Raw genomic sequence first — 27,489 nt, forward strand, 5'->3', positions numbered from 1 at the left:
GAAGGGACATTAAAGACTATCCAGTCCCACCCCCTGCCATGGGCAGAGACACCTTCCACTAGCCCAGGTTGTTCCAAGCCCCGTCCAACATGGCCTTGGACACTTCCAGGGATGGGGTCTCCTCACCCCAGAGCCCAGCTCGGGCTGTGCTGGCTCTGATGTCCCTATACCACGCAGCCCCTGAGCTGGCAGCGCCCTACGTTTCCCATCCCAGAGATCCCGTTCCCCTCACCCTCAGGGTTGTCCGTGGGTCCCGACTCGCACTTGGTCTCGCACTGCTGCATCCCCGGGGGCTGCAGGGCCTCCACACACTCACTGGACGGCTGCCCGGTGTGGGCCAGGCACTGGACGGATCTTCTCTGCTGGCCGAGGCCACACTGGGCCGAGCACTGTGGGGACAGCACGGCTTTAGGAACACCTGCTGGGTGTTGGGAGGTGCAAAGGGTGCTGGGTGTGGTGATCCCTTCCCTCCCCAGGGACCTCCTGGCATGACAGTGCTGTTACCCCACTTCCCAAAAGGCTTGGTTTGAATCTCCAGGACTCAGTGAGGATCTCTCCATCCTGCCCTAAACCACTGGCTGTTCTCAGGCCTCCTGCACCCCAATGTCACCCTGCAGCTCGAGGGGTGTTGAGGGAAGGAAGGACTGTCAGTGCTGCCCTGCTGGGCTGTGGTGGGGGGACCAGCAGTGGCCCTACATGGAGCTGGGCCACTACAGCCCTGCTGACCCTAGGTACCCATGGTGGCCCTCACACAACCTCCACGGGGCCCTGCTAGACCTGGGAGACTCCTGGGTCAGCTGTGCCCTTGGGCCACCATCACATGGCCTTCTGAGCCAGGAGGGAGCAAGGAACCCTGCCACAGGGTTCCAGATAGTTGTGGTGGCCACATGGGGTTGTGCTGGCTGGTAAAAGCCTCATGTGCACGAGGATTTGAGGGGCTGGGGAGTTTTCCACGGGGAGGAGTGTCCCTACCTCTCCCCACTCGCCGGTGACCCAGCGGGGCGGGGGGCAGCGCCGCAGGTTGCACCTCATGCTGGTGGGGGGCTTGGAGGCCTCGTGGCACTGGGCCGTGGGCAGGGTCGCGCTGTGGTCGCCGCTCTTGCACAGGACGATGCGGTGGCGGAAGCCGGGGCCGCAGTTCGGGGTGCACTGCAGGGAGGGGACACAGGGGGCACAGGTCAGGGGGTCCAGCAAGGAGCAGAGACAGGCAACTCTGGCTCCCTGATGTGTCCTCCCACCTTCTGTGTCCTGAGCTACAAGACCATTCCCCAGGTTATGCTCTCTATGGTGAGCTCTGACCTGGTGAGTGACACTGCCTCATAGACCAGGGCCCTCTGAGGGGTGAGGGCTCTTGTGAATCACAGAATTACAGAATATTCTGAGCTGGAAGGGACCCACAGGGATCATCCAGTCCAACCCTTGGCCCTGCACAGACACCCCAACCATCCCACCCTGTCCCTCAGAGCGTTGTCCAAACCCTCCTGGAGCTCTGGCAGCCTTGGGGCCGTGCCCACTGCCCTGGGGAGCCTGGGCAGTGCCCCAGCACCCTGTGGGGGAAGAACCTTTCCCTGAGATCCATCCCAACCCCCCTGGCACAGCTCCAGCCCTTCCCTGGGTCCTGTCCCTGGTCCCAGAGCAGAGCTCAGTCCCTGCCTCCCCTCGGCAGGAGCTGCAGCCCCCGAGGAGTCTCCCCTCAGTCTCCTCTGCTCCAGCTGAACCAGCTGAGTGCCCTCAGCTGCTCCTCAGACCCTTCCCCATCTCCCTGTCCCTCCTTTGGCTCTTACCTCTGACCAATCCAGGGCCACCCACTCTGGAGGGCATGTCTGGTTGTTACAGGGCTCCAGCATCTTTGGCCGTGGGTGGGAGCAAGAAGCATCATCCAAGGTCTTCTCCTCAGTGGCGGAGATCTTGCGCTTGCAGAAGACGCTGCGCGTGCGGACACCCTCGTTGCAGCTCCGGCTGCACTCGGACCAGTTCCCAATCACCCACCTGGAGACAGGACAAACAGCAGAGCTTGGGAGGAGCTCAGTGGGCCAGGCTTGTCCTTGTCCTCATGCTCCTGCACTCAGTCCTTGGTCCTGTTCTGGTCACAGCCTCCCAGGCAGCTCTGGTTGAACCACAGAGTTCCTCCGCATCTCCCCTTCCCTTCAAGGGAGGGGCAAGGACAGATAGAGATGGGCTGAGACAACTTTGGAGGGACTCACTGAGTATCTGGGAGGAGAAATCTTCCTCTCTTCTGCAACAGAGCTGCTTTAGCCAGGCAGTAACACCCCTGGATACCCTACCAGTGTCTCACACATTGGTGTCATCCTGGTTTAAAACTGGTAGAAGGTGGAAAAGGATCCTTTGGAATAATTTTGGAATAATTGGATAATTTTGTGTATTACCTGACCAACAGGATTTTTTTTTTTTGCTGTGGTGGGGGACTCTGACCCGGGAATGGCAGACAGGGGGGAATTTCACCCTCTTCCACACTGGCTTTCCCACCCTCCCTCCCTCCACCTGCTCCCTGCCACGGGACTCACGCTGGGGGACACGGCTCGGTGTTGCACAGCCTCTGCCTCTCCAGCAGTTTGTTTTCAGGGCTGCAGAAATGGTTGGAGACAGCTGAGCCATCAGAAAGTTTCCTGCACACCACAGACTGGATCTGGCTGCCTGCCAAGAGAAAAGAGGCAAAGGAGGAAAGAGAGGAGGACGGTGAGGGCTCACATGGAACTGGCCCCACAGCTCTGCTCCCGTGGGGGGATGTGACAGATCAGCCACTTGTCCCTGCACCTCAAGCCTTAACCTACTTTTCTATTCATCACCAAGGCCTCCTCTGACATCTCCAGTAAAAACTGGGGGTGTGAAATGATGGTGTCAACAACTGGACATGGCACTCAGTGCTCTGGGCTAGTTGGCAAGGTGGGGATTGGTCACAGTTTGGACTCGATGGTCTTGGACCTTTCCAACCTTAATGATTCTATAAATCTGTGAATCTAAAGGTCACCAGCCAGGGCATGTCACAGGATGGAGGATCAAAGCATTCCAAGGATCTCATCCTCAAATAAACCTGTTCTAACCTTGGCCTTGTGACATTTTCTGGGCAGCACTGGGGGGAATAATTGGAACAAAGGGAGACAAACTCTTGGTTGAGGTCGAGCACACAAGACCAGGTCAGGGCCCCGAGCTTTAAACGGGGAACATTATTAAGCTCTTCTCTTCTGAACACCAGCTCAGTCCCTCACAGCCAGGATCTCTAGAGCCACAAGACATGGCCCAAACCTTGGTGTCGATCCCCATGGGAACCAGCTCAAGGGATTCAGGGAAGCACTAGTGGTGTTTCTGTTCACATACATGTGGATCTGAGGCCAGAGGGACTATTGTGATTGACCAATATGTCCTTGCCCCATCCCTGGAATTGTCCAAGGCCAGGTTGGATGGGTCTTGGAGCAACCTGGGCTAGTGGAAGGTGTCCCTGTCCATGGCAGGGGGTGGAACAGGATGAGCTTTAAGGTCCCTCCTGATCTAAAGCCATTCCATGATTTGATGCATTGCATAAGTAAATGGGTTTAAAAGGGCCTGGAGTGCCAGGACAAGGGGGAAAGGCTTCTGATACTGCCAGAGGGCAGGGTTAGATGGGCTATTGGGAAGAAATTCTTCCCTGTGAGGGTGGGGAGGCCCTGGCACAGGTTGCCCAGAGCAGCTGTGGCTGCCCCTGGATCCCTGGAAGTGTCCAAGTCCAAGTTGGATGGGGCTGGAGCAACCTGGGCTAGTGGAAGGTGTCCCTGCCCATGGTAGGGGTGGAAGAAGATGGGCTTTAAGATCCCTTCCAGCCCAAACCATTCCATGATTCTATGATATGCCACCTCCCACCACTTCCACCACCCACACGTGTTCCAGCTGCAAGTGGCCCCCAGGTTGTTTGCCCTGGCACTCTGCCCACAGGGTTGTGTTGGCTGAGTGCAGGGTGGGAACATGGAGAGACCCAAGAGCTCCTTGAGAGCAGAGCAGAGCAGAGCAGAGCAGAGCAGAGCAGAGCAGACACCACTGTCCGTGCTCTGCCTCGTGCAGCCCAGACACAACAGTGGGAGTCCCAGAAGTGCAGACATGTATGCCCCCCAACTAAAATGGGATCAAACCTCACCCCCTGCACACAGCACGGAGCATTTGGTCCATGGGGTGTAGTGCCAGGAATACTGGTTGGAGCCGTCCCTGCCAACAGGTGCGTTGAACTTGTAGCGGATCCCCTGCGGCTCCGTCCGCACCAGGACCTGCAGAGAAAGGCACCACCAAGGCATCAGTGCCACTGAAGTCCAGCATGACCATCTGGATCATCCCACGAGCTCTCTTAAATCAAGGGTAGCTGAAATCTTCCCCCCTTTCCCTTTTCCAGTCCTTCTCAGAATTGGCACAGTAGCCAGTCACCTTTGAAGGTGACACAATCAGGGAACAAGCTCCCATGCACTTAAGGATTAAATCATCCCAAAGCCTGGCAAATTGGGAGGGAGACCTGAGAATTTAGCCCAATTTGCCTCTGATTTCTGTGTCCCTTTACTCCAGACAGCAAGGGCAGGGGCTGATTAGGTCCGGCAGCTTGAAGCTGAGCCAGGGGAGATTTAGGATGGATCTCAGGGAAAGGTTCTTCCCCCACAGGGTGCTGGGGCACTGCCCAGGCTCCCCAGGGCAGTGGGCATGGCCCCAAGGCTGCCAGAGCTCCAGGATTGTTTGGACAATGCTCTGAGGGACAGGGTGGGATGGCTGGGGTGTCTGTGCAGGGCCAGGAGTTGGACTGGATGATCCCTGTGGGTCCCTTCCCACTGAGGATATTCTGTGATTCTATGAACTCCCACGTAGCATGGCAAATTCTCTTTAGCCCTGACCAGGTGGGGCACAAAGGAACCATGTTACCAACCATGACAAAGAGGGTGATATTGGTGGGTCCCAAGGCCTCCAGCGACTCGGGCTCCTCAGGGGATCTCCTGTAGTGGAATGTCGTGCCAGCGATGTCAAAGCGTCGGGGGGGATCGATGGAGAGCCTCCCGTTGAGGAAATACTCCCCGCTCTCCCCTCTCAGCGCTGCAGGGACAGGGGGGGAAGGTCAGCAGAAGGGCTGGAAGCACCTGGACCAACTTCAGCCAGGTGCTTCTCACCTGCAGTGCTATGACAGAGGGTAAATGGCATCAGCCTTATCTTACAGGGAGGGGAGAGATGGGGTGTGGGTCAGGGTCACACAGAAAATCAGTGTCTCATCTCAGCCTGCCCAGCACTTCACTGTGGGAAGGAGGTGCCCTGGGGGGCTGAGCCAGCTGCTGGGAGAGTGTGGGGACACCTGGCAGTGTGAAAGCTGTGGCCACGAAGCCAGGCTCAAATCCGGCTGTGCAAACGGGGTCCCGGCTGCCGGGGCTGATGGAGGCAGCGAGCTTGGCCCGAGCCGGGCTGTGCTTGCCCGGGCGAGTCGCTAGAGGGGGATCGGACCGCTCGCTCCTTCCCCAGCGCATTCCCACGCTCTCCCTTCGCCCTCTGCCACCAGCACTCTGGGATCAGCTCTGTGTCACTCGCTGCTGGCAACGACTCCAGTGCCACCGTGCTCCGGGGCAGGGAGGATCCTTCGTGCTCATGAGGATGCTCCCTCCACCTCGGGTGCCAGGAGAGATCCTGGGCAGGGAGAGCCTGATGACAGCAGGTGATAGCGATGGGAGCTTGGGCTGTGCCCCAGAGCACAAAGATCCAGGGTGGATGGACACAAGGAGTCCCCATACACCGAAAAGGAGGGGATGTCGGCATGTCTGATCCCCCAGCTGGGCTGGGGGGATGATCCAGGAGAATCCCACTGCGAAATCCCACCAGTGCCAGCGATCCAGGAAGGCTCCTGCTTCTGCAGAGCCGCTGCAGTGCCCACCCTGCCCACCCCTCCACCACTGGGACGGCAGAAAGGGAAGACAAGGGCAAAGAAAATGCTCCTTGTAAAAGCAAGAGAGAGCGTAGCTGGAAAATCAAGCCCAAGGAAAACGTGAGCAGGTCTATTTTTAATGCCCAGCCCAATAAGCTGGGAGAGAGGGGAATGCCAGGGAGCCACAGGCAGCACCAAGAATGGTAGGATTTGCTCAGAGTTATGGTGCACAAGACAGAGGCAGCACCACAGGGACAGAGGGGACACTTGGATACGGCTTGGGATACACTGCCCTGCCAGTAGACCCCACGGCCCTCTCCTGCTCCCAAATCCCACCCTGGGAGCCCTGGCCCCATCCCTGGTGGCAGTGGGAAGTTCTCCTTGCTGGACCTTTCCTGCACCCTATTAACCACAGGGAAATGGCAGAGCAAGAGGTGCCAGGCTGGGATTTCAGCACCCCCAGCCCCATCTCACCCAGGTAGTTGATGGAGAGGTTCAGCTCCCGGATGTCGATGTGGACGGAGCCCTTGGGAATCTGGATCACCTCCTCATAACCTGTGAGACAACCCAGGGCTGGTGAGTTGGAATGCTCAACCTCCGAGCCCAGAGCCAGCCCTGCCCTGGGCTGGGTGGGAGTGAGCCCCCTCCTATCCCTGGGGAAACGCTAAATGATGGAAAGAGCATTTTGAGCACCAGGACAGTGCCCTGCTGGCTCTGCAGTTTGGGCTCTGTGATGGGACTGGCTGTGCTGGGAAGGTGCTGTGGAGCTGGGATCTCCACGGGAAACTCCCAAGCCTGGCTCAAGGGCAGCGTGAGCTGGGGAGGAGGGAAGGAGTTTGGAGCTCTGAGTCAGGGATTTGGGTGCCAGCACTGAGGGGGGCACAGCCTGGTCAGTGACAGGGCGGGTTTGCTCCCTGATGGCAGCCCGGTCCTACCCCTTGGGGTGTTTCTCTGGGATACGTCCCTGCCTGTCCTGGGTGAAGCTGAGAGGGGATTTGAGGGTGGGTGACACTGGCCAGGCCACTCACTCCCTACCTCCCTCTGGCAGGGACTGGTTGAAGACGCCCTCGATGGTCTCACAGGAGCTGCCGTCGCCCCCACATACACGACACTTGTCCTCCTTCGAGTCCGAGCCCAGGACACGGTCACAGCCCACGTGCTGGAGGAAGGGGCAGCAGGGAATTAGCCATCCTGGTGGGACCTTTTCCTCCGCACACCTGACCTGCAGCATCCCAGGAAGGCCATCCCTGGCTCCACCTCACACCCATCACCACACCATACAGTGCTCAGCAGCATCACCTCTCCAGGAACAGCCCTTGGGGCTCTCCAAGGCTGAGAAGGTGCAGGCAGAAATCCCATGACTGTGGGATAAGGCAGAGGTTGGGATGCCTGTGTTGAGCTGCTGGAGCTGCAGCAGCCCAAGGGAAGCCATGTCCCTGCAGCTCAGGTGTCCCTGTGGAGCCTCTGGCTCTGTCCCACTGCCACGGTCCGAGGGGGATCATGGGGGTCACCAGCACCTGTAGTGCAATGCCCCTCCTGTTCCACAGTGTGTTCAGCCCCACGGAGACAAAGAGATCCCAGAGACACAGGAAGGGAGACAGACATAGACAGAACCTGTCTGTCTGTCTGCCTGCTGGGGGACATTGGCCACTCCCACAGTGCTTGCTTATAATTAAACTTTTATGGCCCCTCCAGATCCCATTTCAAGGGGAATATCAAATGCCCAGGGCTACACAGGCTGTGAGTGCAGAGGCCCATGTGCACACCCAGGGCCTGGAGACAGGACAGGCACAAGCCCAGTGTGGGTGAGCTCCTACCCCCCAGTGGAACTGGGAATCAGAGTCATGGAATGGTTTGGGTTGGAAGGGATCTTAGAGGTCATCTTGTTCCAACCCCTGCCATGGGCAGGGACACTTTCTACTATCCTAGATTGCTCCAAGTCCAATTTGGCCTTGGACACTTCCAGGGATGGAGCAGCCACAGCTTCTCTGGGCAACCTGTGCCAGGGCCTGACCACCCTCACAGCCAAGAATTCCTTCCCAACATCCCATCTAACCGTGGGATATTGGGAATATCTCTCTGGCAGTAGGAAGCCATTCCCCCTTGTCCTGTCCCTCCATCCCTCGTCCCCAGTCCCTCTCCAGCTCTCCTGCCCCTCTCCAGCCCCCTTTAGGCCTGGGAAAGGGCTCTTAGGTCTCCCTGGAGCCTTCTCTTCTCCAGGTGAACCCCCCCAGCTCTCCCAGCCCTCCACCTCTGCCATGTCCGTGTGGGCAGGTTGAGGGCAGTGCTCCCATGCCTGGGGGTCTATCCTTGCCTCCCCATCTCTGTCCCAGGTCCCAGCAGCACCTTGCACTCCCCGTTGACACAGATGTCATTAGAGTCCTGCCGACACGGGGTCCCGTCCACCACGGCCGCCGCCCGCTCCGTGTAGAAGTTGAAGCCCTCGGCCAGGCAGTTGAGGGAACAGGCCTTCACACCCCCTGGGGAAGGAGCAGAGGGTCAAATGGTGCTGCTAAGGAGAGAGGAAAGATGTGGAGATGCAGGAGGATGTCCCTGATGAGCAGAGACCCACAGAGGCACTGTGTCAGGGCCCTTCAGATGGACACCGACCCACGGTGAGACACTGTCCCTCCTGCACAGCCTGGGAGGCAGGGGCTGGATGTGACAGGGAAGGAAACAAACTGGTTCTTTTCTGGGTCTTCTGGCACGTTACAGCTCCTTGTGCCCACTTTACAGACAGGGAAACTGAGACAGCACCTCTTCAGTGAATCGTCCAAGGGTTTTTTCAGCTCCCAGACCAGAACAATCAAGTTTTTCAACTCCTACACCAGTTACTAGGCCAGAGCAACCATTTGTTTGTGTTTGACGCTGGTGGATACTGAGTCCTTCACAGCAAAGATGATGACAGCAGTGTGAGGATGAAGGAGAAAGGATGCCCAGGTTACTGCTAAAATATCTGTTCCCTAACACCCCTCGCCAAAGCATCAGGTAAGGAACAGAGGCTGGATAGGTGGATATTGGCTTATAGTGCCTGGGAGCAGGATGTGGGACCAGTTATGGAAGGAGATACCAAAGCAGAGCAGTTCCCTCTCTCCTGCCATTAGATTTTATCAAATGCTGGTGTGGATTGAGCCATTTTCTGCATTTCCTGAGCATCCCAAGGAGACCCAGCAGCCTGCATGACCCTGGCAGAGAAGCTTGAGCTGTGGCAGTTCCCTCCTGCAGGCACCAGCAACAGTCCTGAGCCCTGTGCCAGAGCTGGGAAGCACCTGGGATGGGAGAAAATCTGCAAAACTTGCAACTGGATACAGCACATCAAAGGGGCAGGGGGAGGGGAGGCCCAGCTGTGCCTGGGAGCATCCAAGAGCAGCTGTGGGGAAGGAAGAGCAAAGCCGGAAGAGGGAGGAGCAGGAGGAGACATGAGAGGGGAATTCAGCAGCTTGGAGGCATGTTGTGGAGCAGGATGCCTGGACAAGCCCCTGGAGAAGGTCTGGGAGCCTGGGAAGCAGCTGCTGAGCAGGGGGAACTCAGCACCCACCACTGTCCTGCCTTTGAGAGCCAAGAGCAGAGCCTGGACTTGGGGGTCCCTGCACAGAGGTGAGATTGGGGTCTGGGAGCTCGTGCTCCATGTGGGATGAGTCCCTGCTGGCTCACCTCATCTAGTCACTTGGGAAAGGCTTGCAGGTGGTGGACTTCTGCACTTAAAAGTCTTATGGAAGAAAAATGGGGAGCGGGAGAGTGGAAGAGGAAGGAGTGGAGAGAAGAGTGACCCTGAGTTAGTACCTATGTCCTGAGGGCTGGAACAGTCCTCAGCACACCCTCTCTGGTGACAATTTCCAGTCAGGATTTGCCCTTGGCAGCCAGGTCACTATCCCACCCACCAGAGGAAAGGAGACTGGTACCACTGCCCAGCATCTGTTGGGAGCTGGAGTGTCCTCATCACTCAGCTAGCCAAAAGGTAGTCGGGTGGTTTGGTCACCTGGTCCTCGTTCAGGTGGCTCCAGTGACAACTGTGTGTCCCCATGACAGCAACACTGACTAAGGGTGAGCCCAGATCCCAGAAAGATCCTTTGAAACAGCACAACATGCCTTGAAATTCCTGGAGATGGGAATTATTTTCATCAGCAACCAGGATCCAGCCTCTCCCAGCGTGTGGGTGGTTTGGTGGGAGCTGCACTTTTTAGGGTGGGAGCCTGAGGGCTCTGTATCCCCCAGGCTGGCTCAGTGCTGCCCAGCAGTGCCTGAATCCACAGGACTTGAGTGGGATGCTCAGCACAAGCTCTGTAGAGCCTGTTGTGTGTTCACGACCACGAGAGAAGAGCGACTTCCACAGAACGAGTGAGACCTCCCAGCCTGGGTACTGCCCAGCCAGTGTCACTAATTAGAGAATATCCTGAGTAGGAAGGATTCACATGGATCATCAATTCCAACTCCTGGCCCTGCACAGACACCCCAACAATCCCACTCTGTCCCTCAGAGCATTGTCCAAACAATCCTGGAGCTCTGGCAGCCTTGGGGCCGTGCCCACTGCCCTTGGGAGCCTGGGCAGTGCCCCAGCACCCTGTGGGGGAAGAACCTTTCCCTGAGATCCATCTTAAACCTCCCTGAAACATCTTCATGCCATTCCTTCAGGTCTACAGCCCTCTGCTCCTGGAGAGGTGAACCCCCCCAGCCAGGCATCATCCTGCAGACTTTGACCCCCCACTCCTCACTTTGGTTTGTAGTCCCAGGTCAGCACAGCCTCAGTTACACCTTCGAATCTTTAATGCAGCTATTAAAATAGAATATTTCCAGCTGGCTGCCTCTCAGTGTGTTTTGTTCCTCCTGCCTGTCCTCTCCCATAGAGGAATTAAGGCTTATTACAATTTCTGATTAGCAATCTCCTGTTTTCTGCAAGGATCTGCCCCGTGTGACTCCCGCACACGCCAAGAGCAAGAACAACAACTGAGCAAACCGAGCAAAATAAACAAACAAACAAACAAAGCCGCATTCCAGGAGGGATCTGCTGACTGCTGAGCTCCGAAAGGCTGAGCTCAGCTCTTCCAAACATCTCCCACTCCCGGGGTCTGGGCTCTGGGAGCACTGGAAATCAGCGCCAGGAAAACAGGCTGTACCGCCCCTGCACAGCCCGACCTCGGTGCCGGTGACCCAGCGGTGTCAGTGGGTGGCTCCTTCCCTTCCCAAATTCCCTGCAGGATTGGTGCCTTCCCCCTCCAAACTCCTTGTCTTGGGGTGGGGGTGCTCCATGCCCAGGGTATTTCCCCAGTAATTATGGGGTCAAGCATCTGATGGGGAAAGGGCACAAGCAGCCCTGAGCCACTGCACCTTTTTGGGAAGCTCAGGGATGCTGAGCTGAGAGGGGGAAGGGATTCAGCAGAGGATCAGGGTGGTGAACACAGCTCCCTAAGAGTGCCCAAAAATAACCTGAGGAGCAGATATGCTGTCAGCTGGAGGTGGAATGCCCAAGGACGAGGCTGCCAACACGGATCCTGGGGGGCTGCTTGTGCCAGTGGGGAGGGAGGGAGTGACACCCACCACACCAGAGCTCTCTGGGCACCACTGGAAGAGCCCAAGAGGGAGTGAGGGAGGTGATGATCAGCCCTCACCGCCTCCCCAGAGCTGGGCAGGGATGTCTGATGGCACAGGGGCTGCAAGGGAGAAACACAGGGCCTGGCAGCAAACCATCAGTGGCAAGGGGAAAGATAAGAGGGTGCAAGGCACCTCCCCCATAGATGTACCTCTGACACCCAAATGACTCCAAGTATCACGAAATCCCACAGGCATGTGAAGATGCTGCTGAAATCAGAGAATCACAGAGGGGTTTGGGTCACAAGGGACTTCCAAAGACCACCCAGTCCAACCCCCTGCCATGGGCAGGGACACCTTCCACTATTCCAGGTTGCTCCAAGCCCCTTCCAACCTGGCCTTGAACACTTGCAGGGATGATCATTCCCCACAGACAACCTGGAGAGCTGAGAGGGAATCCCCAGATCTCTTCAAGGCATGAATGTGCCAACACTTGTAGCCTCCTGGGAAGGGGACAGGTTTTGTTACCTTATTTTATGACAGAGGGAGCTGAAGCAGAAAGAGAAAGGGGCTCTTTTTAAAAGCCAAAGCAAAAATCCTTGTCAGAATCAGGTTAAAACTCAAGAGCTGATGTTGGACCAACCATTCCCTGGACTCCCACCGTGGGGCCATGCCTGGGCAATAGAGAGGTCTGAGCGAGGGCAGCTCCAGCCTGCAGGGCTGTCTTGCACCTTGGCATCCATTGGGGTCTTTGTGTGACTTACTGCTTCACAATTATTCTATTTTTATTGATCCATCCCCTGCAGCCTCAGCACATCTGCTCCAGCTGCAGGAGCTGTGTTATTTACACAGCTGGGGAGGATTTCCCCACTCAAGTTCATTAACTGTATGAAGGAGATTCACTGTTCCTTCTCATTATTAAGAGATTTCTGCCACAGGGGCCTGCTCCCACCCCCTCTCCTCACTGGACCTTCTGCAGGACACAGAATTGCTCTTGGGATGAGGGAATTGCTGCTCTTTGGAGGATCCACCAGCTCCCATCCCTTCACCTGTGCAGCAGCTGAAAGCTTTACCTGCCTGCCCTGTTTCCTCCCCATCAGACACCATCACTCCCTTCTCTTGTCCATCCTCCTCTTTACTCCCTCAGCAGTTCAGGAAACAAGACCTGAGGGAAGAAGCTGAACAGCTCTGGTGCTGCTGGAGTTGGTTCTGGCAGAGCAAGGAACTTAAGGGGAGGTTGCACAGGGGTAGGCGACCCAGGATGGGGGGACAGCAGATGCCTGGAGGGGTGCACATCAATCCACAGGCAGGTGAGGGGGTGGCAGCACATCCCAGGAGCACAGAAAGGGCAGCCTGCGGGCCCTGGGCTAGTGGGAATCCTGACTAACTGTCCGTCAGACCCCTTGGACCACAAGACCCATCCCTCCAGAGTGTGACAGAGAGCAAAGTCAGCTCTGTCTGAGCTGGGGGATGCTCAGCCCAGCCCAGCACTCGCCCCCACTGTAGGTTTTCCAGGTGGGATGCTCAGCCCAGCCCAGCCCAGCCCAGCCCAGCCCAGCACTCACCCCCACGGTAGGTTTTCCAGGTGTAGTACTTTCCTCGGAAGGGGACGTTGTCGAACTCGGCGCATTGGAGCTCTCGGAAGTCCTGGGAGCCGGGTGGGCAGTCCTGGAGACACAACCAGGGGTCAGGGCAGGGCTGGGGCAGCCTCACTGGGCTGCTGACACACTGACACCAGCCCTTGGAGGATAGGGACACCAGCCCTGACACTGGGCACTGCTGCAGGACAGCAGGAGAATCCCTCCTGCAAAGCTGGACATGATTTAAGACCAACAGCACTCAGGTGCTCTGACAGAGATGTGTCACTTGGAAGCCCAGGGAAGCAATAGAACCCTCTATTTTCCTCACCATCAGCCTGTGGAAGTTAAAACTACCACTCCCCAGGTCCAAAGCTTCACTGATCATCCCTACAGCAAAATTCTTTCTCTGCTCCCCTTGAGGTTTAACCCTCAGCCCTGGGAAGCAAAGTCCTACCTGGCATTTCATGAGCTACTCATGGAGTGTGTGAGAGGCATCCCTGCCATGTCAGAGCTGGAACCCTCTGATCTCTCCTCCCTTGCCTCTCTATCTTTTTGGGCCTCTCTTGATGCTGAAGCCCCACAGGTACGAACCACCCACCCTTGGAGCAGCTCGCAGACGTGCATGGTCCTGCTCGCTGTTCCCCCCTGTGGGATTGCTGCTGGAACACCCTGTTTTCGCCTCCCCCAGCCTCCTCCTCTTCCTGTGGGTCCCACAGCTGCACATAACACCCTGCATTGTGTGGGAAGGGCTCCCAAATCCTGGCTGGGACACAGCCCTGCCAGCCCAGCACTACTCACGTCGGTGTTGCAGGACCGGTACCTCTTCCTCTCTCCCAGGCAGTACTTCCCTCCGATCGTGGGCCTGCCAAAACCAGGAATGAGATGGTGGAACCAGCTCGGGGCAGGGAGTTGTGTTTGTTGCCCCAAGTCTGCAGGAGGACCATGGCTTCTCCCAACCCTGCTGATCCTGCCTGGATGGGCTGGGAGGAGGAGCAGCCTCCAGCAGGGCTCACACACTGGGCTGGATGTGCACAGTGGGGTTGCACAAGTGTTTTTGGGTCTGTGGCTGTGGATCCAACACCAGCACAAAGCACTGAGCTGCTGGGAAAACAGGACATGCAGGAGCCGTGAGCAGAGCAGAGACCTGCACAGGCACCTGGCTGTACCTTCTGATACCTTAAAATCTATATTTTATAAGGTTTTAGTACAGCTTGTTAGTACCTTTAGCTTTGTACAAGATTTCTAAAAGTGCTGTTGAACATTCCTTGTTAAGAATTTCAAAGGACAAGGGATTTTAATGAGGTGAAGTTTTCTACCTGTAAAAATGTACTGAGAAAGAGACCTAACACTTGATATAAGTAGCCAAAGCTACTCAGGGGCCTTGAAACCATTCCAAAAGGGTCAGAGGAGATGAGGAAGACAAGAAGATGAAGGCATAGTCTTTTTAGGACCACTGAGTCAAATTTGAGGTGTGGCAGGGGCATGGTGAGGGCGGTGCTATGGGAGGGATGGTTTTGGAAGTGGGTGCAACAGATGAGGTGATGCCCAAAGATTGTGATTGGAAACAGAATATTGTAATTAGAAACTGGATATTGTAATTAGATGATAGTACAAAGTTGTAAAAGCCTCTGTAATCGGCGTGTGCAAAATATTCTTGTGTACCATCGGCACCGCAATAAAGAAGTGCTTTTTGCCTTTCAGTACTCCAAAATAGCCCAGAGAATTATTCTCTGATTTTAGGCAACACTTCTCCATGGGACTGAGCAGTGTTGGCCATGGTAGGGCCAGGCTGACCCCCTCAGCACCCCCACGTACCGCGGGCTGTCGCAGTGGCGCACGGACGAGGACACGCCACCGCCGCACGTCCTGCTGCATTCCCCCCAGGATGACCAGGACCCCCAGGCTCCATCCACACCCTCAGGTCGGGTTCCAAAAGGCACACACTCCCTCTTGTAGCACCACTGTGGAGAGAGAGAGAGAGCTCTGAACACCCTGAGCACATGGTCTGACCTCCCAGAGTACTCCCCAACCTCCGTCGGACATGGCAGACAGTTCAGGGCTGGGATGCAATTTGATCCTGGGAAATCTGGACTTGGAGCTGCACACACCTTGGAGCCAAGTTTCAGAATCACAGAATCGCAGAAACTTCTGAGTTTAAATATTATTATTTAAATATATAATATTTAATATATATTATTTTATAATGTTCCGGAAGGGATCATCAGATCCAACTCTTATGTGAATGGTCTGTACAGGGACTGAACCCACCACGTTGAAGTTATTTAGCACCATTCTCTGACCAGCTGAGCTCTCCATGGCACAGGGCACTCACCTCTCCCTGGGCACCCTCTCCTCCAAGTCACATTGTCACCAGCTCTGTACAGTGTACTTGGGGTTTGCAGGGGTGCTGGAACCAGTGTCCCCACTCCTAGGCCCCGGGGCACCATCCCATGGGACAGGCAGCCACAGACAAGGGGGTCACATCCCCACCTCTGTGGGGTGGTGAAGCACTGGCACAGGTTGCCCAGAGAAGCTGTGGCTGCCCCATCCCTGGAAGTCTCCAAGGCCAGGTTGGATGGGTCTTGGAGCAACCTGGGTAGTGGAAGGTGTCCCTGCCCATGGCAGGGGGTGGAACTGGATAAGCTTTAAGGTTCCTTCTAACCCAAAGCATTTTGGGATTCTCCTCTAAAAGGGTCCTGGGTCAATCAGGGTGACCAGTGTTGTGAGCAGGGACACCTAAGAGCACACACCCCACTGCCTACAAAAGCTCATGGCAGTAATTCCCAGGTGGGAGTTGGACTGGAGCTGCTGCTGCTGGGCAGAGCCAAGATCCCTGGGGGACATGGACACCTCCACTTCCAGCTGCTCTCTCCCAGGACAGAGTGAGCTTTGTGTGCACTGGGCTCTCAAGTTGTGGTTAATGTGTTAAAACAACCTGACCTGCAAAGGGCCCAGGTTAAAATAACGTTTAAATTGCAATTTGTTGTTACTGAGGATCCTTAAAGAACCTGCCTGTCCCCGTCCTACTGGGAGACAGATGCTCATGGAAACTTGCCTAGGAAGCATTTCCCTCGGCCCTGGAAATCGTCCCACACCCCCTGGAGTCCCCAGTGATGGGAGGAGTGGGACGGTGCCAGAGGAGTGGGACGGTGCCAGAGCCGCTGCCATTCCCCTGGCACGGAGCCCACACTGTGCCTTGGGGGCTGAGATAATCCCAGGAAGGAAGAAACTGCTGTGTGCTCCTTCCAGGGGCTGATAACCCACCCTGGAGCTGCTGGCACAGCCTCTCCCGGCTCCCTCTGAGCCAAGATCTCCACGGGCAGCCCAGCCAGCCAGAAAAAATGCCTCCCAGAATGTGCAGGAGAGACCTCCTACACACCAGCAGCTCTGCAAAGGAGGATCCCAGGTGGAGGAGATGCTCTGCAGGCACAGCCTGACCAGTTCCCTGCTCCAGACCAGAGGGACTGGGGCTCCTTCTTCTGCAGGCAGGGCCCAGGAGTTCACCAGCCCCTGCAAACCCCCAGGCACTCAGGGATCCTGAGAGCACCAGTGATGGGTCCCTTCCAACTCAGCACAGTCTATGATTCTGTGAGCCAGTGATGGGCTCTGTCCTTGCTCCAGGAGCAGATCCCAGCTCCCTCTCCTGTGGAAAACATGGACTTGTGCAGGCTGAGAGACCAGATGTGAGTAGGGGGCACGTGGGGAGAGAGGATATGTAAAGAAAAGCATCCTCACAGGGTACACTGACCATAACCTGGGTGATAAGTGATGGATTAATGGAAATTAAAACAAAAATACAAAGGAAAAGCAAACCAGGCAGGGAAGGAACCAGCAGGATGCTGAACCTGCCAGGCTGCTGGGGCACCTCGAGGGCAGCAGGATCCAGACCTGAAGTCACTCTCTGTGGGTTCTGGGTAAGGTGGAGCCAAACAACCACAGGAGATCAGTTAATAAAAAAAACAAAACAGGGAGAATTTTGGAGGAGGAAACAACAGAGGTCTGGGATGTGGGCACAGCCACCATCCAGCAGAACTTGTCTCAGCCTTCCCCCCTCACTGCTTCCCCAGTTGGGTGTCAGAGCACAGGAACTCAATCTCTCCTTTAATCTTGCATTCCTGAAATACCTTAAATACCCTGATCCTTCCCTCTGCTCTTCCCAGGAGAAAGGGAGAAGCTAGGAAAGACCTTGGAGAGCTGCTCCAGCCAAGGGCTGAGGTCTGGAGGCCACCAGCCAGGAGCTCCAGCAATGCAGAAACTTAACACAAAGGTCCATCTTCTTCCACCCAAGGATATCAAATCACTTCCAAAATATGAATTAATACAAAAGGAAAAGAAGCAGCCCAGGAAGGGAACTGAGTCAATCACTGGGAATAGCTCCTGTGAGTTCTGGGGGGCTGTGTCTGCTTCACTTCTCTCAAAGCTTTTGAAGAACCCTGGTTATAAAACAACTTGTAAGTGGGTGGAAAAGGGAGATTTAAAAGTGGGAAAAGCTGGTAAAAAGAGATGACTAGGAAGAAAAAAATGCCATTGTCTCTGGTGAGTGTGCAGTAGGAGGGTGTCCAGCCCCAGGAGCTGTCTGCTCCTCTCTGACCTAATTTTCAGAGAAATGTTCACAAAGAATAATGAATTTGTCAAAGACATCCTTGTTCCTGCACATCAGCTTCTCCACCTTCTTAAGGATTTGAAAATTTTCTCGAATTTCTCAGGAATTATAAAACACATCCATCGAATTGGGAATGTCCCAGCCCTGATTCTCTATTGTCCCAACCATTATTCACTTTGTAAAGGCTCTTTGTCTTAGCAGTGCTACCCATTTGCTTTATACTGGTGCAAATGGGTGTAGGAGGAGCAGAGAATGAAGTTCTATGAGCAGTCAAGTCAAAATTCAAGTTCAAAAATATATGGTCAGGAAAAATCCTGCCCTTCTCTCTCAGTTGAGTGTGAAAAACAAAGGTTTCATCATATTTAGCCAGTTTTTCACAAGTTCCTCTGAAAACATGTTACAAACCCATTGTCCCTCCTGGGAGAACTGGGGGAAAAATCCCTTTTTTCTCAGGGCTGCCAGGAGATCCTAGCAGACCTGAAGACAAGATGTTCATTTAAGGAATATGGTGTTGTTTGAGGTCACTTTACTGTGCCTCAAGAGAGACCAAGAAGCTGCTGGAGCAGGGATTTCATATTCCATATTCCAGTATTGCACATATTCCATGGTCCAGCCCTACCCAAGCTGAACTGTCCTTCGGGGTGATTACGGGTCCCTGGGCTCCATGGCCCATCCCAGCCTCCCTCCATGGCAGCGGGGAGGGCAGGGATGGCTCCAGACTGGGAGGCAGGGTCGGACAGGCTGGTGGGTGCTCTTAAATCAACTCCTCACTCCCCAGTGCAAACAATAATCCCAGTTACTGCTGGGAGAGGATTCAACCACTCCCTGTCAACTCTCTGCAGTGCCCTGGGCTGCCTTACCCCCTTCTCAATGGTGTTGGTTTGGCAGATGGTCCCCTCAGCAGCGGGGATGCTGTTGGTTATGCAGCGGTTGCTCTTACTCAGGCACCATAACTCACTGCAGACTTCCTGGAAAGACAGAGATTTTGGGGGAGAGGGGGGGAGAGGGAGGAGGGAAGAGACAAAGAAACAAAACCAAGGTTAGGATTCGCTTGTGCCAGGGCCTGCAAGGCTGGTACAGCAGCACCTCAGTGTGCTTGGGAGGCACCAGCTGGGCTGGGACACAGGACACAAGTGTTTTCAGCTTAGTGGGGGTAAAAGGAGACCAAATCCTGCCCCAGGGACCCTGACTGCTCACCCCCTTCTCTAGACTAATCTTAAACACTTCTCCCAGGCCTGGGATTCTCTGGATGTGGAAGTTCACTGAGCTCAGGTGCCAGAGCCAACTCCCCAACCAGCCCAAACCTGCTCCATGTGGCACAAAGGGCACCTCTCCTTGGACCAGGGAGGTCTGAGCTAATCCCACCATCCTGACTCCCTCCCCAGGGGAGACACCTAAAATCCACAGCTGAGTTTTCTGCCTGCTCATATTCCTTATGAAATAACTTATGGAAAACTTGCTGCTTTGCAGGGAACAGCTTACCATGACTTAGGTTATACCTGGAAGTGTTAACAGGTTCACACTCTCACTGAGGGAAACTGTCTCAAGGTGTAAAAGCAAAGCCCAGACAGCCACAGAGATGAGGAATATTCCCAGTTTTGGGTCTGTGCAATGGAGGATGAGCACAAGGGCCCCATTCCCAGCACCTGCCCTGTTCCATATGGACCTAGATCTGCCTCTGCAGGAATGTAGGACTCTCTGGGAGCATCAACATGGCACATCTGTCACCTCCCACTGCAGCTCACAGTGTAAGCACCTCCACCATCTCCAGCCAGTCCAGCAGTCCCAAAGGGAAGACTCCTCTGGAAGATTTTCCAGATACTGAGCCAGCCCTTAAGCAGCTTCAGAATTGGGCACTTCTGCTCTTGGTCTCTGCTTGGTGCAGTTGGGTCCAATGAGTGACACTGGGCTGAGGACTCCAGGTCTTTCCAGGAGATTTCCTGAGCCACAGATCCTGAGCTTCAGCCCATCCTGATCTCTCAGAGCTTCAGCAAACACAAATCTTCCCTTGGCTGTTCCAGGACCCACCCAAAAGTTAGGTCTGTGTCAGAGACAGCTAAATCAGAAAATTCGGACCCTTTGGACCTGCTGTGTCACTCAACCAGCCAGGCTGGACTTCAACACCTGCAAACTGCAAAACCCAAAATCCAGTTTCCTTCGTATCTTGCCCAGTAACCATCCTGCTCCTATTCCTAATGAAAAAAAACTACGGAAAACTTGCTGCTTTTCAGGGAGCAGCTTGACATGACTTAGGACATGACTTAGGTTTACATGAAATATTAAACAGGTTCACAATATCAATGAAGGAAACTCTGGAGGTCTGACAGCAGAACCTGAACTGCCCCAGCTGCTAGTAATGCACTCCCAGCACTGTCATAGAATCATGGAATCATTAAGGTTGGAAACACCTCTCAGATCATTTAGTTCAACCATTACCTCAGCACTGTCATGGTCACCACTAACCCCTGTCCCCAAGGGCCACATCCACACATTGTTTGAACACTTCCAGGGATGGTGACTCCACCACTGCCCTGGGCAGCCTGTGCCAATGGCTGACCACCTCTTCCATGAAGGAATTTTCCCTAATATCCAATCTAAACCTCCCCTGGCACAACTTGGGGCTGTTCCCTCTCCTCCTGTCCCTTGTTCCCTGGCAGTAGAGCCCGACCCCCCCCAGCTCCCCCCTCCTGTCAGGGGGTTGCAGAGCCAGAAGGTCCCCCCTGAGCCTCCTTTTCTCCAGGCTGAGCCCCCCCAGCTCCCTCAGCTGCTCCTGGTGCTCCAGCCCCTTCCCAGCTCCATTCCCTTCTCTGGACACGCTCCAGCCCCTCAAGGTTTTTTTTGTCATGAGGGCCCCAAAACTGGACCCAGGATTTGAAGTGTGGCTATCAAGGACTAGCGGAGTGCCACAGGGTGACCCTTCCCTCTGTCACCAAGGGCTTCCTGGTGACTTTCCACCTTCAATCACAGAATCATGGGATTGTTTGGGTTGGAAGTGACCTTAAAGATCATCCAGTTCCAACCCCCTGCTGTGGCAGGGACACCTTCTACTAGACCAGGGTGCTCAATGCCTCATCCAGCCCAGCCCTGAATCAGTGACATCTGCTCTCTCTGTCCTTATTATTCCCATTAATCATCCGCTCTCTCTGGCATGGAGGAGGAAGGGAGGTTGTTTATGTGGGCACAGCATGGGTGGACTCACACATTTACCTGGATTTACCCAAGCCCTTGTGCCCTTTGGGTTTGTCCCAAGCCACACTCATGACAGGCTGGGTCATCACAAGGACATTTTGTGCTTTTGTGGTCTTTGTGTATACACAGGAAGTGTCCACCCCAGTTAAAAATCAGCTGGGACACAGGCATGTAAACGTGGGAAGCTTCCATTCCCTGCCTCTGGCTCCGCTCAGGAGGGGCACAAACCCCAGCTGGTATCACCTGACATCAGATACCACGACCATGTTATTTGGACCCAGCCTTTTCCTGCTGCATCTGCCTCATATCCAATAGGCTTTGGGCCTGGGAGAGCCAAACTTTGCTCTTTGTTCACCAGGATGAGCTGGTGAGACCACCAGGAGGTGGTTTAGTGTTTAACCATAGATAGATGAACGTTCAAAGTGATGACCTGGTTCACCTCAATGGCAGAGCTGGGCTTGTGCTTACATGGTTTTAAGAGAAGCTAAATCCTGGACTGATATGTTTCCTCCTTCACAGCTTTCCAGGGCTTGGACTGGGGTGGGTGCACATGGAATCATGGAAACATTAAGGTTGGAAAAAACTTCCAAGGTCATTGAGTCTAACCTGTGACTGATCTCCACCTTGGCTAAATCAGAGCACTGAGTCCCATGTCCTTGAACTCCTCCAAGGATGGTGACTCCACCACCTCCCTGAGTAGCCCCTTCCAATGCCTAATTACCCTTTCCATGAAAAAATATGTATCCATTAGACAACACTGCTGCCTGTGCTTTCTCTAGAGGAACATGGATGTGTTAAGGAGCTCAATCAGCCCTTCAGCACAGACACTTCCCCTCATCACTCTGCTCAGACAGTTGCCAGCCTTCAGTAGGTTAAGAACAACAAAATGTTAGGCTGAGATCCAAGAAGACTCCTTTCTCCTGGAACACCCTTTCCTTTCAGTGGTTTGCTGGGTCCAAAGACCAGGGGCTACCAGGGGAGGCTTAGATGTGCAGCTGTACCTACAAATGTACCTACAGCATATTGCTCCACCTCACCTGGAAGAAAGATGGTTCTCCTCCTAAGTTTGTAGGAGCACACTGAGCAGCACAATGACTTCTAGCAAGGACTATGGAGAATATGTCTGTGAACAGAGTCTGGATGAGGAGAACACAGCTTGGCCTGGGGACCAGCAGTAGCCAAGGCACCAGGCAGAGGCAAGACACCTCTTCCCATTGATTAACCTGACCAAAATAGAGCTGGGCTCAACCTTTGTGGACGGGAAACCATCTCTGTCCTCTCAGAGGGAAGCAAGTCAACGAGCTCACAGAGAACATGCCAGTTTGAGGCAGGACAGCAAAGTGATGGGGCTGCAGAGGAACAGCCCCACATCCCTTTGTCCTTGTCCCCCCATCCTCCACCCCCTGGGAACCGATAGTAAAGCAGGAAGGCTCTCTACCCCGTATTTACACTGGCGAGATTTAACTCCGTACTGGAAGCGGCACTGCTCGTCTGCATCGTAGGCCTGGCCTGGAGCCACTGTGGGGTACACAAAGTCTTGCTTGGGAGGAGCGTTGTTCAGGCACAGTCCCATCCCAGAGCTGGAAACAAGAGAGGAGAATCAGAGCTCAGAAAGGCTCGTGGGAGGGAGGGCATTGAGGTGGAGGATCAGCAGTGCAACTCCCTGCTCTGCACAGAGCTGAGCCTGGGGGGATAAACCTGGGTCTCCTCTGGGCAGAACCACTGCTGAGAAAGTGCTCTGGAATCCTTCTACCTGTGTGCTCTGGGCTGGGAAGCACATGCTGGTTCCTAGGGAACTCTGAAGTGTTCGTCTGAGGGTTCATAGAATCACAGAATACCCAGAGTTGGAAGGGACCCACAGGGATCATTCAGTCCAACTCCTGGCCCAGGACACCCCAACAATCCCACCCTGTCCCTCAGAGCGTTGTCCAAACCCTCCTGGAGCTCTGGCAGCCTTGGGGCCGTGCCCACTGCCCTGGGGAGCCTGGGCAGTGCCCCAGCACCCTCTGGGGGAAGAACCTTTCCCTGAGATCCATCCCAACCCCCCTGGCATGGCTCCTGCTGTTCTGCAGGGTATCACCAGCCCCTGGCTGTCCCTGCGGGTTCTGGGGCCAGCAGGGCAGGTCTGTGCCCAGGACTCTCATGTGGGCAGTGGGTGGGAAGAGGGGGCTGCCCTCTGCTCAACTGAGCCCCAGCTCAGAGCAACTGGAGATGCCCGTGCCTCAAGCCTGACTTTCTACTCACCAGAGCTTTGTAGAAGCATCCAAATTTTGCAAGGAACACGCCTTTCCCTCCCCCTTCCTTGCTGTTCTCTGAGCTCTCCCTAAATCCAAGCCCCTGTCACCACCCCCCAGCCCCAAATTCTGGGGTCTTGCCCACACTATGTCCTGGTGGAGGCTCCCTGGGGTGGCCAGTACAGACCTCAGAGGGACCCAACATGAACTCTTTGTCCTCTGCCAGCCCTGTTGAGGCCTCGGGTCACCAGAGGACAGGGCAGCCTTTCCCAGGCTGTCCGTGCCTCGTGCCTGGCTGGGGGGAATGTTCAGGGCTCACTGAGGGGGACAGGTTTTGCTGTGGCCAAACCTCAGCTGCCAGATGTGGGATTTGGGGATGAGCCATGGGGTTTGGCCAAGCTTTGCAGGACAGTGGGGCAGGTGAAGCCCCTTGGGAGGAGACTTTATTGCTCCTCTCACTGTATTCCAACTGCAGCATCACTGGCTGAAGTCTGATATTCAGACTTCGTGGGGGCTTCCCTCCACACTGACCCCCTCCACACGTGCTTCTTCCAGTCATCACTCAAATCCTATCCAGTCCTTTTATTACACAGTGCCTGTATCCTACCAAAATCCTCACCCAAGTTGATCCTGACTGGTTGTTTTGTGACAGAAACCTGGGAGCTGCTAGAACCCTGGATAAGCAGCTCTTTCAGGCTGCAGAGATGTGACTTAGGCATGGTGACAATATTGAAATTTGGGACTTAGGACCCTAAATCACAGATTCATAGAAAGGTTTAGGTTGGGAGGGACCTTAAAACTTGGAAGGGACACCTTCCACTAGCCCAGGTTGCTCCAAGCTCTCTCCAACCTGGTCTTGGACACTTCCAGGGATGGGGCAGCCACAGCTTCTCTGAGCAACCTGTGCCAGGGCCTCACCACCCTCACAGAGAAGAACTTCCTCCTAATATCTAATCTAAACCTACTCTCTTTTAGTTTGAATCTATCCCCTCTTGTCCTGTCCCTTCTCTTAAATCCTGAAGGTGCTTTGGAAAAAAAACCACAACAAAACCTTTCTCCTACTTTGCTCGTTCCCACTGGAAACTCTCCTCCCCAGTGCCTGGAGGGTGTGCACACCACACAGACCCAGTCCTGACTCCAAACCCTCCTTCCCCACCACACCAACCCTTCCCTGCAATCCCTAGCTGAACTTCAGAACCATCCAAATGCCTCCAGGAGCTACTGATCTACTTGTGGGTGTGGGGAACCTAAATAAAGGTCATAACAGGGGTCAGAGCTTCATCAGGCAAGAAAAACATGGGAATGTCTAAAGGAAGGAAGGAGAGCACATGCCTCTTGGGGTAGGATGAGGTGCTGGGAGACAAGACAGAAGGGCTGGGTGCTTTGGGGGCTTTTCTTGGGTTTTACCCCCTCCACAGGTGACTGTAGGAGGTTGGAGGCGTGTAGTGGCTGCGAGGTGGGAGGAAGGGCAGGGTGAGGTGGGTTCCTTACTCCAGGAAGCTGGTGATGTAATCTCTGCTGCACGTGGACCACACGAACGGGTTGGTCTTCATGGTGATGTGAGCAGCCATGAGCTTGGCTGTCTCCTGCCCACGGGAGCCACAGCTGTTGCCAACCCCATCGTGGTTCATGCCAAACCTGGGAAGCACCACCAAGGCAGAGAGAGGTGATCAGCTGCTGTGTTTTCAATACATCTGGGTCATCCATAGGAAGGGTTTTCAGCTCCTCTTGGCAGGAAAAACCCGAGGGGGGCTCTTCCCTGTGCCAGCTGCTCGCAGGGCCTGTCCTGGCACAGTACTCACGTGTGGCCAATCTCGTGGGCAATGGTGAAGGCCGTGGCCAGGCCGATGTCCTCGTTGATGCTGCAGCTCCGCTCCCGCTCGCACATCCCGCCCACGGGGGCCAGGCCTGGGGAAGGCAGATAGGGCTGTCACACAGAGCCACCACAGAGCATCTGCAGGGGACAGGGGAGGAGTGTGGGGGCTCTCACTAATGCTCAGCACAGCCTGCTGGCAGTGACCACTTCCTTCCCACTGGGCTTTGGGATGGACTCATGGCTCCTATGGGCTCTGGGTATGTGGTGGCTCAGTACTGTCAGCTAAATTAACACTGACAGGCTCAGAAATGCTGAGAATGGATCAAAATCCTCTGAATTTTATATCCAAATCCCAAACTGTGCACAGAGTGGAGCAGTCCTTGTCTAAACACTGGTGGGGGAACCTGGGAATGGCTGTACAAGCACTTAGGAATCCAAACTCAGGCAGGGCAGCCTGGACAGAGTAAGACAAGATCCAACCCTAGTTCTGGCTGACACCCACCAGGATCAGGAATCCAGCCTGACTCAGTCTGGAGGGCTGGATCATCAGAACTGCCCCCCAAGTAGTGGAATAGTGCAATTCCCCTGAATAGTGGAAACAGATTCTCCCAACCCTCTGCCCATGGACCAGCACAGGCTATGCCCTCTCCATTGGGCCAGGGAAGGATCTGACTCTGTTCATGGAATGAACTGAGCCATCACAGCACCTCCAGTCTCACCTCCCTCTCAGGCTCCTCATCTGCAGTTGCATCAGGTCAGAGATCCACCAAGTTTTCCCTTCTCACTGCAGTGATTCAGAGCAGTAATCCCTCCCTGACTGCTCAGTCTAGACCAGGGTAAGATAAATTAGGAGCTGCAGCCAGAGAAAGCTGCAGGGTCTGTCTGTGTCTTGCCATTTCAATAAAGAACTCCCTTTATAGTCATCACAAAAAAGGCTTATTTCTCTCTGCTAAGCCAGGAATACTCCACTAGGCCATGGACCAGCCCTAGATGCGAGTGGTTCTTAATCATCAGGTTGGACCTGACCCAGGCATATAACAGAGAAGTGTTCCAGAGCCCATCTGTCCTCTGGGTTGCTGTTTTTAGTGTTTACAGAAGTGAGGAGGCCGAAAACCACTGGGCTGTTCCTGGCTCTGCTGCTGGTCCTTGTGGTACTGTTGGGCAAGTGTTGCCCCTTGGCCTGTTCCCTGGGAAAGGGGGTGGCACAGCCCACCCTCACCATGCCCCCAAAGTTCTCTGTGCTGGTGAAAAGTGCTGCTGAAGGGGTGGCAAAATTCTACCTACCCAGGGTGCCACAGGGTTTGTTCTTGTAGATGCAAATGTCATATCTGCAAAGAAGAGGAGGCAGAGTTAAATATGCTTCTAATTTAGGTGCCTCCAAAGCAGCACATCCCCATTTTACCCATGTGGTCACACCCAAAACACTTCAAACCAGCCCATGGCTCATGGAACACTTCTGGAATGGAAAGTACCAGTGGCAGCAGGTAAGATGCCTCTGATCTGTGTTGTCCAACACTCACTTTCCCCAGGCTGAGATTCACTGTGGGTTTTCAGTGACATCTCCTGTCCTTTAACTATGGGCAGTGCTGAGCTGGGGCAGAGGTTTGGTTTGGATGAAATGTGGTGGTAGGACATGTCCAGAGAAGGGAAGGGGGCTGGGGAAGGGGCTGGAGCAGCAGGAGCAGCTGAGGGAGCTGGGGGGGCTCAGCCTGGAGAAAAGGAGGCTCAGGGGGGACCTTCTGGCTCTGCAACTCCCTGACAGGAGGGGAGAGCTGGGGGGTTCAGGTTCTGCTCCCAGGGAACAGGACAGGAGGAAATGGCCTCAAGTTGCTCCAGGGAAGGTTTAGATCAGATATTATGAAAAATTGCTTCATGGGAAGGGTGGTCAGCCATTGGTACAGACTGCCCAGGGCAGTGGTGGAGTCACCATCCCTGGAATTGCCCAAAAAACCAGCAGATGTGGCACTTCATGATATGGTTTCATGGGCATGGGAGGATTCAGTCAAAGGTTGGACTTCATGATCTTGGAGGTCTTTTCCAACCTTAATGATCCTATAAATCAGCAGGGACAATGCTAATCCAGACTTAGAGTTCTTTGGGTTCGGGAGGGAGGTCCAGCTCTGCTCCATGTGCACTCCTGGAAGGCATCAGGCACAGGGATGTTCCCCAGCAGGGCAGGGTGGGAGAGGGGCAGTTTCTGGTCTGGAAACTCAGGTCCCTTGCAGTAAATTGCATTAATCAAACAGAGAATCACAGAATCCCAGAATAGTTTGGGTTGGAAGGGACCTTAAAGATCATCTCGTTCCACCCCCTGCCATGGGCAAGGACATCTTCTACAAGTCCAGGTCGCTCCAAGCCCCATCCAACCTGGCCTTGGACACTGCCAGGGTTTTAATTCTGATTTTTTTTAAAAAAACTAAGGAAAACATTTCAGTTTGAAAACATGTTCCATTTCAAAATCCACTGTGGTTTCATGAAAATGCTCAAGTGATTTTTTTATATATATATATATTTTTTTTTTCAGTTTAGTTCTTTACTGAGAATTTTCCCAACAAATTCAGTAAAGGTTGATTCAAGGTGACTCTTCCCTCTGTTCCTGGCCTCCACTTCCAGCCATTGCATCAAGGAACCCACTGTCTGCACATCATTAGCTGGATACAAGGAAGAGC

At 54.6% G+C, this 27,489-nt stretch overlaps 1 protein-coding gene across 1 annotated transcript in view; it reads right to left on the reverse strand.

Moving 5' to 3' along the window:
* Nucleotides 1-27,489, reverse strand: part of ADAMTS10 (ADAM metallopeptidase with thrombospondin type 1 motif 10) — a 56,085-nt gene that overhangs the window by 2,434 nt on the left and 26,162 nt on the right. The window contains exons 8-24 of the mRNA XM_064637658.1: nucleotides 26,105-26,148; nucleotides 24,807-24,912; nucleotides 24,496-24,642; nucleotides 22,209-22,350; nucleotides 18,442-18,549; nucleotides 14,794-14,939; nucleotides 13,777-13,840; nucleotides 12,964-13,066; nucleotides 8,219-8,352; nucleotides 6,908-7,031; nucleotides 6,347-6,427; nucleotides 4,895-5,058; nucleotides 4,127-4,253; nucleotides 2,526-2,655; nucleotides 1,785-1,989; nucleotides 973-1,149; nucleotides 233-389 (exon numbers count right to left, since the gene is read on the reverse strand). Coding sequence (XP_064493728.1) covers nucleotides 233-389; nucleotides 973-1,149; nucleotides 1,785-1,989; nucleotides 2,526-2,655; nucleotides 4,127-4,253; nucleotides 4,895-5,058; nucleotides 6,347-6,427; nucleotides 6,908-7,031; nucleotides 8,219-8,352; nucleotides 12,964-13,066; nucleotides 13,777-13,840; nucleotides 14,794-14,939; nucleotides 18,442-18,549; nucleotides 22,209-22,350; nucleotides 24,496-24,642; nucleotides 24,807-24,912; nucleotides 26,105-26,148 — 2,159 coding nt within the window. The remainder of the gene's footprint in view (nucleotides 1-232; nucleotides 390-972; nucleotides 1,150-1,784; nucleotides 1,990-2,525; nucleotides 2,656-4,126; nucleotides 4,254-4,894; nucleotides 5,059-6,346; nucleotides 6,428-6,907; nucleotides 7,032-8,218; nucleotides 8,353-12,963; nucleotides 13,067-13,776; nucleotides 13,841-14,793; nucleotides 14,940-18,441; nucleotides 18,550-22,208; nucleotides 22,351-24,495; nucleotides 24,643-24,806; nucleotides 24,913-26,104; nucleotides 26,149-27,489) is intronic.

Source organism: Pseudopipra pipra, chromosome 27 (assembly GCF_036250125.1).
Source record: "Pseudopipra pipra isolate bDixPip1 chromosome 27, bDixPip1.hap1, whole genome shotgun sequence".
NCBI lineage: Eukaryota > Metazoa > Chordata > Aves > Passeriformes > Pipridae > Pseudopipra > Pseudopipra pipra.